We start from the raw sequence: 14,663 nt of genomic DNA on the forward strand, positions 1-14,663 counted from the left end.
TTCTTTTTTTTTTTTTTTTTTGTGAGGTGGGGTTTTAACTGTCACCCAGGCTGGAGTGCAGTCATGCGATCTCAGCTCACTGCATCCTCCGCCTCCCAGGTTCAAGCGATTCTCCTGCCTCAGCCTCCCGAGTAGGTGGGATTACAGGTACCTGCGACCATGCCCAACTAATTTTTTGTATTTTTAGTAGAGATGAAGTTTCACCATGTTGGCCAGGCTGGTCTTGAACTCCTGACTTCATGATCCGCCCGCCTTGGCCTCCCAAAGTGCTGGGATTACAGGCGTGAGCCACCACGCCTGGCCCCAGTGTCCTTTTTTAGCATAACAAACACTGTCCAAACAGAACTCAACAATGTCCAATCTAGAATTAAGTACACATATAATACCCAAGAAGGGAGAAAAGAAATGGCCATTTAATGGTACAGAATGAAATCACTACTAGGGAAAACATGCAGAATTAACTTGTAAAATTCACTTTCCCTGAAAGAAGGGTAAGGTAACTGACTCTCTGAATGAGAGTGTTATCAGGAGCACTCCACCTGTTTAAGAGAGGAATAAATGCTTCTGGGATATTAAACAAAACTAAAATATTGGTTAATGACTAAAAATACATACTATTTCTAGGAAAAGAACATAGAAAAGAATCAGCTCAATCATCCTCTTATCCCTCCTTGTAATCACAGCTGATCCAGGAAATTCAATTCCACATTCCTATAGCTTCTTTCTACTTAGAGATAACCTATCTGAAGTTGTTAGAGCAGTGGTCCTGAAAGACTGCAAGATCTGACTTTCTTACCCAAAATTTTTTAAAATTTTTAAATAAAGAAGTTCTGACTTTCTGCTTATCTGACCCCAGCTCTCACTTACCTGCTTCTGTAAACATCATCAAACTGGGGAACAGAATCACTTGCAATGAGGTCCCAGAATGTGGCAAACCAAATCCACACAGGAACCCCAAACTGTAGAAAGTACAAACTACAAGCAGGGAAGGTGGAAGAAAAGTGTTAAGGATTCAACAAAACATTGCATAACGTTATGTAGAATAGCTGTGGATAAAGGAAAACAGTTGCAACAGCCAAAAACCCTAAATAAAATAGGGGTAATTCACTTGGAGCAAAAGTTTCAGGCCAACTTCAAATTTAATGGGCCTCAAAATTTAGCTGAGAACCTCAAATGTTTTAAATTCTGTTAATAATCACTGAACTGCAGAAGGTACAAGACATTAACTTTTCTGACTCAGAAGTTGTCATTGAATATAAAATAATAATATAGAAAAAAATTGATGTTGAATACCTACATTTTACCATCACTATGACTTGCTCTGGTACATTTAAAGTTACAATTTAAAAAGTCTGAACTTGGCCAGGCGCAGTGGCTCACACCTGTAATCCCAGCACTTTGGGAGGCCAAGGCGGGTGGATCATGAGGTCAGGAGAATGAGACCAGCCAGGCCAACATGGTGAAACCCTGTCTCTACTAAAACTGTAAAAATTAGTCGGGCATGGTGGCAGGCGCCTGTAATCCCAGCTACTCGGGAGGCTGAGGCAGGAGAATCGTTTCAACCCGGGAGGTGGAGGCTTCAGTGAGCTGGGATCGCACCACTGCACTCTAGCCTGGGTGACAGAGTGAGACTCTGTCTCAAAGAAAAAAAAAGTCTGAACTTTTCACAATTTGTATTCATCATGAGTTGCATTTAAAAACTCTTAATAAAGGGTATGCTGTGAAATGAATTATGAAGAAAGACTAGAAAGCAGTTCCTATTTAACATGTAGGAAGTGGTCTGTGAGGCACTGTGTGATACTCTATCACTCTTCAGGTATATTGCTTTTCCTGAGTTTGGTTCCTTTCTCTTGTTTTCCTCTTAATTTTTACCATCAATCTATAATTTTTTTTGCTGATAATACTTAATGCTCACCCATGAGTCCCACAAACACTATATAATGCTAGTTATGCACCAAGGGCTAGGGAAGTTCCTGGCACCTGATATACTAAATGCTTATTTTTTCATTTTTCTATTGGGTCTATTTTAGCCAGATAAACTCTTTACTGAATAGCTTTCATTAAACAACATCAACAGCAATCTTTAAGGCATGCAATGCATAATAACTTTAGAGCAAATTAATGGGCTGCACTGTAAGTTAATATTATGGCTAGTAGAAAGCTGTAATAATTAACAATTTGAGAAGTTCTGTTTGTTACCTGGAATTAGGCAAGCATGTGCGTGCGTGTGTGTGTGTGTGTGTGTGTGTGTGTGTGTGTGTATTTTTTTTTTTTTTAAAGGGATAGGGTCTTGCTCTGTTGCCCAGGTTGTAGTGCAGTGGCACAATCATAGCTCAATGCAGCCTATCACCATGAACTCCTGGGCTCAGGCGATCCTCTTGAGCCTCCCAAAGTGTTTGGATTACAGGCATGAACCACTGTGCCCCACCTAAATTTTGACCTAACGTTTTATAATATATTTCATTTTAATTATTGAGAACTATAATTCAAGTTATTATATGATTATATTATACAATTTTGAGCAATATCCTAATATCCTTCAATGTGCAAAATCCTATACTTATTTTGATTATGACAAAGAAGAAAGGAATAGGATAGAAATATGCAATTATCACTAATATTTTTTCTTGTTAGAACATCCAGTAAATTCCCAATGCCACTGTGACAAAATTCTAGACAATAACATATTTTCTTTTAATTAAAATAAACAGTGATCTTAAATATTAGATTAAGTGGCCTAAACTAGGGAAAGTCCTCTAGTGCTCAGTTACTAATGCTCTTATAAAACAAGCATATAGCAAGCATCTTTTTAAAGGCAAAATTTATAAAGAATTTAATGAAATCGCCATGAACTATCCATGAGATAATCTCCGGAGGATATCCCAGCTCTAGTAACAGGATTTTCTGATTTGGATCAAAGGGCCAAATCAGAGTGCATCTTCTAAATAAAACCCAACACAGAGATAGGAGCAGCGGCCCATGCATGGAATTTATTGTGTGCTACTGTTTATAAAATACTCGAATAGTCCTGCACATGCATAATATTTCCAACTTAGACAGGAGACCATACAGGGTGCACTTTCTGGCAAACAAAACAATAAATGGTTCCGCTGCCTGGAGCTCTGAGTTGTATTCCAGGGCATGAGGGAAGCAGGCCACCAAAGTAAAGGGAAATACCAAACTACAGTGGCAATCAATACAGGTCAATAATTGTGAAAAATTAGCACATGGTTCCATTTAGTTTAACCAAGCAGTTCAGTTAACTATCAAAAGAAAAGTTTCAACATGCAGTCTTGACTTTTATGCTTCCACTAACATCTGAATGATTGAACAGAACCATTGCTTCTAGGCTGCATTGCTTAATCAAAAACACTTCCAGAACATTTTAAAATTTCCTTTGCATTAAAACATAAAAATGATAGAAAGCCAGCAGCAAATCACCCTGGTGGCTATTTAAGCAACTTGAGTACTCACAATAAACTAAAATTTCTCATAACATCTAGGTAACCTATACATGTCGTACCTGTACATCATAGGTCTATATATTAAATATTTGCAAAATGAAAACATGCATACACAAAATACGTCAAGTTTTACAGACATGATTTGAATTAAAATTTACTTTGACAATGTACAAACTTCTTTTAAAGTACCTTAAATGAGTAATTCTGTAATTCTTCATAATTTTGAAATTTAGAGGTTTTCTTCTTAAATCTCTGGGTGTAAATCTTAAAAGATATGGGCAAAAAAGATTCTAAATTAGTTTTTGGATTTGTGTTCAAGTAAAAGAGCCTGCCTAGAAATAGGATATGCATTCATAATTAAAAAATACCAAGACTATGTTACAGAATTAGCCACATTTAAGAACTATAGACCTGAGGTCAACATTTTGTATAAATGCCAACTGGGTTTCTCAGCATTTTGCTCACAATTCAAAATACAGCTAGTAACCTCAGAAATGTATTTTAAGACCATGCTAATTCATCCTTTAAAGACATTTCATGGAAAAAGAAAAGTCCACTTTAGCTCTTATGATTGCATTTGAAGTCATGGTTGAAAAACAAAATCTAATTCTACTGAAGGGGAAAAGAAATCTGATTTGTAAACTTAAATGTGTGAACCACAAGCATAAATGGAGGTGTGGATGCCCTCCACTGGAAATTGCCCCAAGCCCCTTGCTCACTGCTCTCCACCTTGGCAGCGATGACCCAATCTTATCAGAAAGCACATGTCCCAGGGCCCTCAAGCCTCCATCCAGGAAGGAAGCTGGGGTCTCAGAAGCACAATGGTTTCTTCAGAGGGACTGTGACATTTACAGTCAGCTGGGCCGACCCCTCCAGCTCCTCGGGTGATCTGTCCATTTGGGGCCCGAGATGTGAGAGTCCCTGGGAAGTCGTGGGTCACTGGGCAGTATGGTTGCCCGTCCCGTGGTTCTCAGTGGCATGTGCGGTGTTCAGAGAATTGAAACCATCTTGCTGTACAGCATCTTTCCGAGGTGGCATTCTCTCATTGATCCTATCCAAACCCTTTGCCTCTTCAAAACTGCAGATTCTATGTGGTGGAGAGAATCCTCGTATTGCTTAACAAAATGCAAATTTGATAAGTCAGTAATTGAAAAACATTTCTGAGATTTCAAAAACATAATTAATGATTTTTAAGAAGAAAGAAATTAGTAGCTGTAAGTAGCAACACTTAAATCTTACTTTAACTGAATCCTATCCTCATTTCAGTTTTCCCCTTAAAATGTGAAATGTTTAAATCTAACTGTAAACATGATAGCTTCATAGATGACAAGTGTTAGCAAAGCCTTTCAAAAAAATTAAAAAACAAAAAATTTTAACCCTTTCCTGCCCCCAAAATCAACCTCCAGGAAATGATCTAGGTCTGACTTCTACTATACCAATTATCTCCTTTATCAGTCCCTAAGATCACCAGTGACTATCACAGTAAGGCAGCAACGAGAGTAGGGGCAAGTGAGGAGGCTAAACAAGGTTAATCCTCAACATACAAATCTGTACCAAGAGCTTGGGAGGAGAAAGAGGTAAAGAAAGGTTAAACTATAGTATATCAGAACCAAGTATCTTGGAGGTCAAGGTCAGCTCATCACCACCAATATAACATGAAAAAGGTGGGAAGTGCCTCCAAGAGTTAGATCTGTGTATGGGTGATAGCAAAGAAGTATTTATAATCTCATATTTTAGGATATGTCTTAATTCATAGCCATATTGCACAATCTTTAAAAACTCAAATCAAAATAAATGGCAATTGTCCACCAACTGTAAGGTTTATCATTTACTTCCTCTAGAATGATGCATTCTCCATTATTAAAATGTTCATGGGAAAGATTTTCAAACAACTAGTTATAATCTGGTTGCTTAATATTTGCAATCCCTAGGACTTAGTGTGTGCATATGAACCAAACAAATGGCTGGGGCTGCAAACATTGAAGAATGTGAAATACTAAGCCAACACATGATATATATGAATATAATCTTATCCATAAACTATAGCCCAAACTGCAGCCAAAAAAAAAAAAAAGAAAAAAGAAAAGCATTATAGGGACAGTTCCTGTATTCTCAGGCAGGCACACTACTGAAAATGAGTAAAAGCAAACTCATACCTATAGCTGGAGGAGGTTTCACTTAAGGAAAAAAAATCTGAGTAGCATAGAATCATGCAAAATATGGAACAGATCTCTTTGCAGGTCAGTTGGTAATTTCTATTAAAACAGGCAACTTTATAAAGCTATACTATATAGCATAACATGCTATACTCTAAAGAAATCAGGAACATTACATTTTGATTGCATATTATACCAGAAAAAAGAAAAAGACTGTCACCATAGATATTAGCCCTTCTGATTTAAAAAAGAAAAATTAAAAAAAAAAAAAAAAAAGGGCTACAGGACTACTAAATTTGATGAGTCAGTGAGTCTGATTCATCTTGGGCTGTGCAAGCTAGGAGTAAAACACACCCACAGGACATTCTCTGATGCCCACCCACACACCACAGATCTCTGCCCAGCACAAGGACTCTGATCATACCTTTTTCAGCCTCAATAGCCTCAACTGTGGCTGTACAGAAGTGAGCAGAGGCATGCAAAATGAATGAGAGAGATGAGAAGGGTCATATTGTACAGCAGAAAAGGCAATGATCACTTAAAATATCACAGTATCCCATACTACATCATCATTTACAATTTAACATAAATAGTACCCAAATTAGAGAGCCCCATCCCAATCCCCAATTCCTGACACAGCACAGTTTACACACAGCACTATGACAACATCACTCAGAGCACAGAACACATAAACCTACTGTAAACACAGACACCTCAGCACCCATGCAAATGCACTCCAGTATTAATTACCCATCTTGAATCAGTAATTTGATGGCCTTAGAATTTTCCATTATGTTTATTATATCACATCCATCACAAATCACAGGAAAATGCTCTAGGGTAAAATTATAATAGAATTGTAGCAGAAAAGCAAACAGAAAAGTCTTTTCTTTCATGTCAGTGAGAACAACACTCATTACCAGTTGGTTCTCTAAGACGTAAACTAGAAGGGGTCAGCAATGCTTTACTTGCCACTTCTAATTTATAAGGCAAAACATAAGCCGCAAGAGCTGATATGACTACAGTGAAATTTAAGGGCAGTAAACTTGGTGAATTAATCTAAGTAGAACAGTTCTGTGGCTCTGTTCTTTGTGGGGGACCTGAAAGGATTCCTCCTGTCTACCAGGGATTTCCTTTCTATTCTAGTACTGATGTTCCAAATGCCTACAGACATTAACATCTATAGCCTTAAAAAACTCCATTTATACTCAATCAGTTTGTCACAAACTCAAATTTGACTCAGGAAAAGCCTACTAAGCATCCTTCTTACTCATCTACCAATTAAAGAGACGTTAAAGAATGGAAGTGAGGTCTTACAGGCATAAATTCTGATTATTTCATGACATAGGCACATAGGTCATATTACAAATAAGACCTATTTCTTGGTATAGTGTGTCACTGGCCCATTTCGAGAATTTCAACATATTTAGTCAAACATTTTGTAGTCAAAGATTCTTTTATTTGCTCATTTCTGGGTTTGAACTGTATAAACTCACACTGAGGACCAGGACCTAAGATAGCAGAGAACAATACTGGCTTACATATTGTCCATTCCCTCAATTACTCAGAATATTTTTAACAGTAATGCCCTTGTCTCTTTTACTTTGCTTCTTCTGCAATAAGGCCAGTTAGAATAATTATTCCCAAAATGATCTTTTAGCAATTAACATGATTTAGAAACAATTTAAACCGAAGAAATTAATGTAAAAGAAACTGATGAATCTAAGGAATTAAAGTGTACTAAATTAGAAAATGGTGATCTTAGCTAAAGAGTAAAGTGAATTGGGGACCCAAAGGGAAAAGGACAAACACTGAGTAAGAGTTAATTTTCCTTGACTGTTAAATTATATTACAAATCGGGCAGGACTTGGAGGATCATGCCTATAATTCCAGCACTCTGGACGGCCGAGGTGGAAGGATGGTTTGAGCTTTTGAGCTCAAGCCTGGGCAACACATAGAGATAGATACCTCATCTCCCCTCCAGAAATTTAAAAAATTAGCTGAGCATGGTGGCATTCACTTGTAGTCCCAGCTACTCGGGAAGCTGAAGCAGGAAGATCGCTTAAGCCCAGATCTGCTACTTGCAAAACTATCTGAAAGGCACTATTTCTCTACTGTTTTCAGTTATATAGGCCATCTTGACATGGCCTTAGTAAGTTTGAGCACAGTGCTATCTCAAACTGTGTTCCTCAGTACTACATAGGATAAATGACTGAGGAATTTGGCATTATTAAAATAGAATTGGCCACATATATTTCCCATATAGATCCTGGTTGTAGCATTACAACGCTAGCTCTCAATCGAATTTCCCAGAAAGAAACATACATAAAATAAATATGAAAAGAAAATCCGACTCCAATAGAGTTGTGCAGTTTGTAAAAACACTCAAGAAACATCATGTAAATTAACTTTTAAAGTTCTTGAAAAGACAATTTTTATTTTCTGATAATTAGGCATGAGGTCTTAGATATAAAAATTTTTTCCTGTTGCAGTACCTCTCAATTATATGTACTAACATCAGGAAACTTAACTACTAAAATTTAAAATGTAGGTTAACTTTTTAAAAAATAATCATAAAGATGTAGCTTTTGTATGACTTTTGCTATTTGTTTCAAAGTGGATTTATCTTATGCTAGGAAAATAATTTCAACCAAATGCCTAAACCACACTATCAAGAGCTACCTAAACTAGAAGCTATCTAGTTTAAGGGGTCCCAAATTAGACCCCTTAAACTCAACTCTTTCCAGTAATTTAGTCCATGCTGGGAACAGAGTCCTCCCAGCAAAGCTGCTGTCTTTCAAATCTCCGCAGCAATTGAGGGTGGTTTCAAAGCTGAAGGAATGAGCGTCAAGCTGTGTGCAAATTAAGAATAAATAGAAGTGCTGAGCTGTCAACAAAGCATGTAATTAGCAGGTGCTAATTGTGAAATCTGAAAGCAAAGTTTGCTGTGGATACAATATAAAAGTAATGTTATATCTAAGGATAATTGAGAGATGACTATAGTGTAGATTTATTTAAGTATGATACCCTTTTGGTTTTATTTTTGTTTTTTGAACAAAGAATAGTATTTTTGAAGCTATTCAAGTTCATCCTTTTCTATTAACATTTTTACCATTTTATTGAATGTTTAAGGTCTTGTTTTAATATACGTTCATGAAATTATTTTTAGTTCAGTTTTCTAATGTTTACAATATAATAAGAAAAATGGAAGGCAAGGAATGTAAAGCAAATCAAAGCAGGTTTTTAAAAAAATCAAAAAAGAAACCTCGTTCAGAATGAAAATTTATAACTATAATTTCAAAACAGTGTACTTTTCAGATATACCAGTGTTGGTAGTGGACAATACAATGACATTTAAAATAGAAAATGTATAGGCTACAAGTAAAAATTGTTTAGAGGAAAATTTTTTTTTTAATTAAAAAGCAATCATTGGCCAAGCATACTGGCTCAAGCCTATAATACCAGCACTTTGGGAGGCTGAGGTCAGAAGACTGCTTGAGCCCAGGAGTTTAAGACCAGCCTGGGCAATACAGGGAAACCTTACCTCTACAAAAAATAAAAAAAATTAGCCGGGTGTGGTGGCATGAGCCTATGGTCTCAGCTATGCCGGGGACTGAAATGGAGGACTGCTTGAGCCCAGGAGGTTGAGGCTGCATTGCACTCCAGCCTGAGTGACAGAGCAAGAGACCAGACCTGTCTCTCTCTCTCTCTCTCTCTCTCTCTCTCTCTCTCTCTGTCTCTCACACACACACATGTACACACACACACACAAAAAAAAAAAAAAAAGGAAGAGAGACAGAGTGAGAGAGAATGAGAGAAAGAGATGAGAAAAAGAGAAAGAAAGAACAAACGAACAAAAAAGAAAGAAAAGAAAGCACTTATTATGGAACTGAATGAAATAAAATTGTGAAGTCAAATTTAAATTCATTCAATTAAAATTGCCTATTTTTTTCTCTCTAAAAAAGTCACTAATTACAACACCAAAAAGAAACTTAACTATGACTAAGGAAAACATCAGATCTGTTGCTATTTTAATAGACAATGACCCTTAGAGGGCTGTCAAAAGTGACTACAAGAAATGCAGGCTTTTCCACATCATATTTTTTGCTTTCCAACCACAGGGAAAGAAATCTAGACTGAATTACTATGTATGGTCACTAATATTCACATCACTCTCTTCTATTTAATCTGTAATGGGCTTTAAAAAAGTTAACCCAGTATTTACACAAATATTTACACCAAAAAAAGTTTTTTTAAGTATAAAATATTCAATGAGCCAGATTACAGAAATGCTTTACGTATAATTCTTTTTATTTTCATGCAAAATAAAGGCACACTTAATAACACCCTTTTAATTTTGACTTACAGGATTTAAATTCAACCCCTTATAACAATGAGTTAATATCTAATGTTACATTCATGTTCAGAATGCACAAAGTGCAGCAACAAATGCAGCAAACCTCAAAACAAGGTGCTACAAAGCTGCTTCTACATTGAAAGACAGACAAGTGTCTGATGGAGTAATTTAATTGAACATACTTTTACAGACATACAGCTAACCTAAAGAAAGACAGACAGATTTAGGAAAGCAGCTACATCTGCAGAGGAAGGAAACAGCATGTTACAGACAGTTAATTATACATAGAACATTTGACAAACACCACAGAAAACAAACTTTGGCATCATTTACCAGGGTACAAAACCTTGCACAAATATTTTGGCAACTGAAGTGCATAAGTACTGTTCTGGGGCCCAAGCAGGTAGTTAACTCTAAATTAAGTAGTTTTAAATATAAGCATAGTCTAATACAATGACATAAATTTTAAAAATTAAAAATAAGAAACTTGGAATTACATTTCCATTTTAGTAATAGGAATGATTCACATTCTGAAATTGGGGCTTTTAAAAGAAAAGGATGAGTTAGACAAATGAATAAATACTTCAGACATTATGATATGAGCTGCTCCCATATCACTGCATGAAAAGCGGAGGAACTGATCATTATTTTCAATCGAAAGGAATGCCCATTCTATCAATATTCTGCCCTGATCAAGTATTAATCAGACGCTAGCTAATACAGTACCCTGTCTATGTCAGCTGCTGAGACAGGAACTAAAAAACAGAAGGAATTCCCTGCATGCATTATGTGTATTGTTAGCAAAAGAGTGAGGTGTGCCCCAGTCCATCTGAGGCACAGCAAGTTGCATAACATCATTACCACTTTGCAGGGTCTGCCGTCCTCCAGCTAACACTCCACTAGGCAACATCCCTGTGGGAGTCAGGCCCTTGAGTGTCAGCACACTTTCACTCTCCTCCCTATAGCAGAGAGATACAACAAATATTAGATACTTCCAACAAGTACTTAATTTAAAAGAAAACATGGGGTCTAGATGTAGGCCATATATAAAATTTATAACATTCTTGTTATTACCATATTTTCCTCAATTTCAAGACATTTATTTTTGTATATTTTAAGTGTTTCAGATATGAGGGTGTGCCTTACAATTGAGGTATATATTATTTTTCCTGAAATGCTTTATTAAATATGTGGTAAGATTCATCAAGGGGCATCATACTGTTGAGAAAATAGTATGCATATAACGGTATTTCATATGCACGGAAGTTCAAATGTCTGATATAATCAGTTTTGAAAACCAATTTTTAAAGACTGACCTATTCATTTGTACCCTTAAACCTGGTCTTCCTGAATTAACCCCAGGGACGGCAATTTATGGCTCCAGCACAACGGACTTTCTATATGGATGAACAAGTTCATCAAGAATACTCTAAAAAGTATCCCCTTCTTCTTACCCTGCTCCAACTTTCAAGGTGTAAATTTAGTTTTATCACTAAAAAAAGAGACACCAAAGATGAGCAATAATAATCACCAGAGTCAAAAATCTTAGCTTCAAAGGGACTTGTGTTCCCATCTTCAATAAACAAACATATAATTAACTTTTTTCTTTTTGAGACAAGGTCTCACTCCGTCACCCAGGCTGGAGGGCAGTGCCGCTATCATAGCTCACTGCTGACAACTTCCTGGGCTCAGGTGATCCTCCCATCTCAGCCTCCCAAACAGCTGGAACCACAGGTGCACGCCACCAGGCCCAGCTAATTTTGTATTCTTTTTTGTAGAGGTGGGCTTTCGCCATGTTTCCTAGCCTGGTCTTGAACTCCTGAGCTCAAACATCTGCCCACCTCGGCCTCCTCAGGTGCTGGGATTACAGGCATGAGCCATGGCGCCTGGCCTATGGGCCTAAGTAACTTCTTTACAGGAAGAATGATACCATGTTGCCTTATTTTTTTGGAGACAGAGCCTTGCTCTGTCGCCCAGGCTGGAGTGCAGTGGTGCAATCTTGGCCCACTGCAACCTCTGTCTCCCTGGTTCAAGCAATTCTCGTGCCTCAGCCTCCCGGGTAGCTGGGGCTACAGGTGTGCACTACCAGGCCAGCTAATTTTTTTGTATTTTTAGTAGAGACAGGGTTTCATCACCTTGGCCAGGCTGGTCTCAAACTCCTGACCTCAGGTGATCTGCCTGCCTTGGCACCCCAAAGTGCTGAGATTACAGGTGTGTATTACCACACCCGGCCCCATGTTGCTTTCAGATGTCAAGCAGAACAATGCTTGTAACAAGGTACAATAAACGTTACTTTCTGCAAAACAAATAATCAAGAAAATATATCATTACCTAAGAACAGAGAAGACTCTTGCCATCTTGCCAATTGCTCGAATTTTGTTTCTTATGATTTCTTTCCGGGCTGCAGCTGAACCTACTTTCAATGGAATAAATAGAGAGAAAGGCTCAAGTTTAGGGCATGCATGCTTACAATATTCTGTTAGCCTGTTCCACACTCACCTAAACCAATACCAAGTCCCCTGCCACCAGCTTACATGGAGGGTACTAGATGAACTCATGCTAAAAAACTTCTTGCTCTCTCAATGTTTAGCTCAGCATTGGTCTAGTACTGGGGTCTGATACATGTAGAAATAAAAAGTAATCCACAAACTTTATGATTTTACTCTACTGGCTGATCAGTAAAACAGCAATGGGAAAAACAAAAAACAAACAACAAAAACAAAAAAACAAGAAACATGAGCCCAACTTGCATTACAAACCAGAGGGCAAAAACTGATAATAATCCTATAGTCTCTGTTTAACTTTCGTGAGAACCTATGGCATGCAGACTAACAGACAGGAATTTGTTAACAGTCCTGTAGTTTTATTTAATTATCACAAAGTATTTGACATGCAGACTGACAATATCCCATCAGACTATGACAGAATAAGCTTTTTGCTTTGAGTTGGTTTAAAACTAATGGCATGAAGGAGCTACTGTGCAGGTAATCCTGAACTAAGGACCATACCAGCAGTCAACAATGCACATCTTAATCTAATGTACCAGGTGTGTCCCTAAGGTCATGCAAATATATACAATCTTTCACATCTCTAGGTAAGTATGACATAAGTAATGAGAAAAACATGGCTAAAGGATCACTACTGCTTCATCTCTAAAGGGTTAGCTGTGCTATCTATGATTGATGCAGAAGAAAATATACCACAATAACTAAATCCCTGGCTGGAATGACTCAAAGGTTTTCTCTTCCTTCCCTTGGCCTCCAGAAAGAACATCATCAATCTCAGTCCTGTTATCTCATATATAGCAACTAGAATCACTCTGGACCCAAAAGTGTGGTTCCTCAGAGCTGTGCTTCAACATAATGAAAACACAAATGGAAGCACCAGGGTTGAGGAGAAGGTTAAGGAAATGCTAAAGACACTAGTTCCAAAGGGGCCTTAGGTATACAGAGGTCTGAACAACTCTATGTAAGTCTTTTTGGGAGAGAACATCTCATTTAAAATTCAAGCAGTCCACAATTACATATAATTAAAAACTAAGATAATGACTGGACCTGACTGCAAGAAAAGAGAAAAAGAAATCCAGCTTTAAAGATAGAAACAAAAGACATATTTTAGGGGGAAAAAATCGGCTCCATGGTATGTTTATGATCTTCTAAAGGGTAAATACTATGAGCACTGAAGCTACAGCTTTTACAAGTCCAAAACTGTGTGGGTACCTGGGTACCATGGCACTCTAAACAGGTATTTTTAAAATACAAAAAAAAAAAAAAAAAAAAACTAGAAATCTAAGAATCATAGAATATTAGAATTTGAAGAAACATTGGAGATACTATAAAGTGCAATCTCCTCATTTTATAGACAAAGAAACTGAGTTTATTAAGTCACTTGTCCAAGGATAGAAGAAGGTAAGCCTGATTATCTTCTAATCAATTATTATAAACATTTTGTTTTAAAATTGACAGAATTTTTAAGGAGCTAGACTGGGGATAAGCAGTAGGGGGTTGGGGAGGATGGCTGTAATGAGGTACATTCATATTTTCAGTCTTAATTTCTATATCTGTAAAACCGAATGACATGTAAACTATACTGATATCAAATGAAAAATTCACAGGAATATAAAAACACTGTACAAATCAGGATTTTAAATCAGTCTACAAACATATCATGCATCATATTAAAGTAAATGTCCACAGTAACATTTCTTTGGGAAATAATACAGACAATCAAACAACCCTAATCATGCAGGGAAAAATACAAAACATTACAAATAAGCAAAAGAATGAAATTTTAAAACAAGAGGAATGAAAAGGAGGGAAAAATATTTCCATGCACAGAAAGACAGATATCTTGGAATATGACTTCTAAAAATACCAAATACTAACTCAGATAAAACTTAACCTAAATTTGAACAAGGCCCAAGAGGACTCCACATAAACATTACTTGATGAATGTGCTAACTTACATGGACATGAGGATAAGTTATGAAGTCATATTTCAAAACAATGTTACTCTGTCTGGTCTGTACCTTTTTTATTGCCATATATGAGCCGTTCTTCAGATGGAGAGTCCAGAAAAAAGGAAGTGAATGATGGAGAAAAGGTGGTTGAGACAAATAAAAAGATAGAGATTTAACTTGGCAGTGGTACTGAAGAATGAATGTAGAAAGAAAGGGAGAAAAATGAA

General features: G+C 37.0%; 1 protein-coding gene across 8 annotated transcripts in view; it reads right to left on the reverse strand.

Annotated features, from left to right (window-relative positions):
* Positions 1-2,964: 2,964 nt before the first annotated feature.
* Positions 2,965-14,663, reverse strand: part of PPP3CB (protein phosphatase 3 catalytic subunit beta) — a 57,971-nt gene continuing 46,272 nt past the window's right edge. For 2 of the 8 annotated variants that reach the window (XM_032256389.1, XM_032256397.1), the window contains exons 11-15: positions 14,506-14,532; positions 12,309-12,393; positions 10,839-10,936; positions 6,045-6,074; positions 2,965-4,579 (exon numbers count right to left, since the gene is read on the reverse strand). In XM_032256389.1, the coding sequence (XP_032112280.1) occupies positions 4,401-4,579; positions 6,045-6,074; positions 10,839-10,936; positions 12,309-12,393; positions 14,506-14,532 (419 nt within the window). In that variant the 3' untranslated portion in view covers positions 2,965-4,400. The remainder of the gene's footprint in view (positions 4,580-6,044; positions 6,075-10,838; positions 10,937-12,308; positions 12,394-14,505; positions 14,533-14,663) is intronic. The other 6 variants (XM_032256390.1, XM_032256392.1, XM_032256391.1 and 3 more) reach the window with 6 other exon arrangements.

The sequence above is a fragment of the Sapajus apella genome, unplaced genomic scaffold (genome assembly GCF_009761245.1).
Source record: "Sapajus apella isolate SASKATOON/1434 unplaced genomic scaffold, GSC_monkey_1.0 scaffold94, whole genome shotgun sequence".
NCBI classification, from domain to species: domain Eukaryota; kingdom Metazoa; phylum Chordata; class Mammalia; order Primates; family Cebidae; genus Sapajus; species Sapajus apella.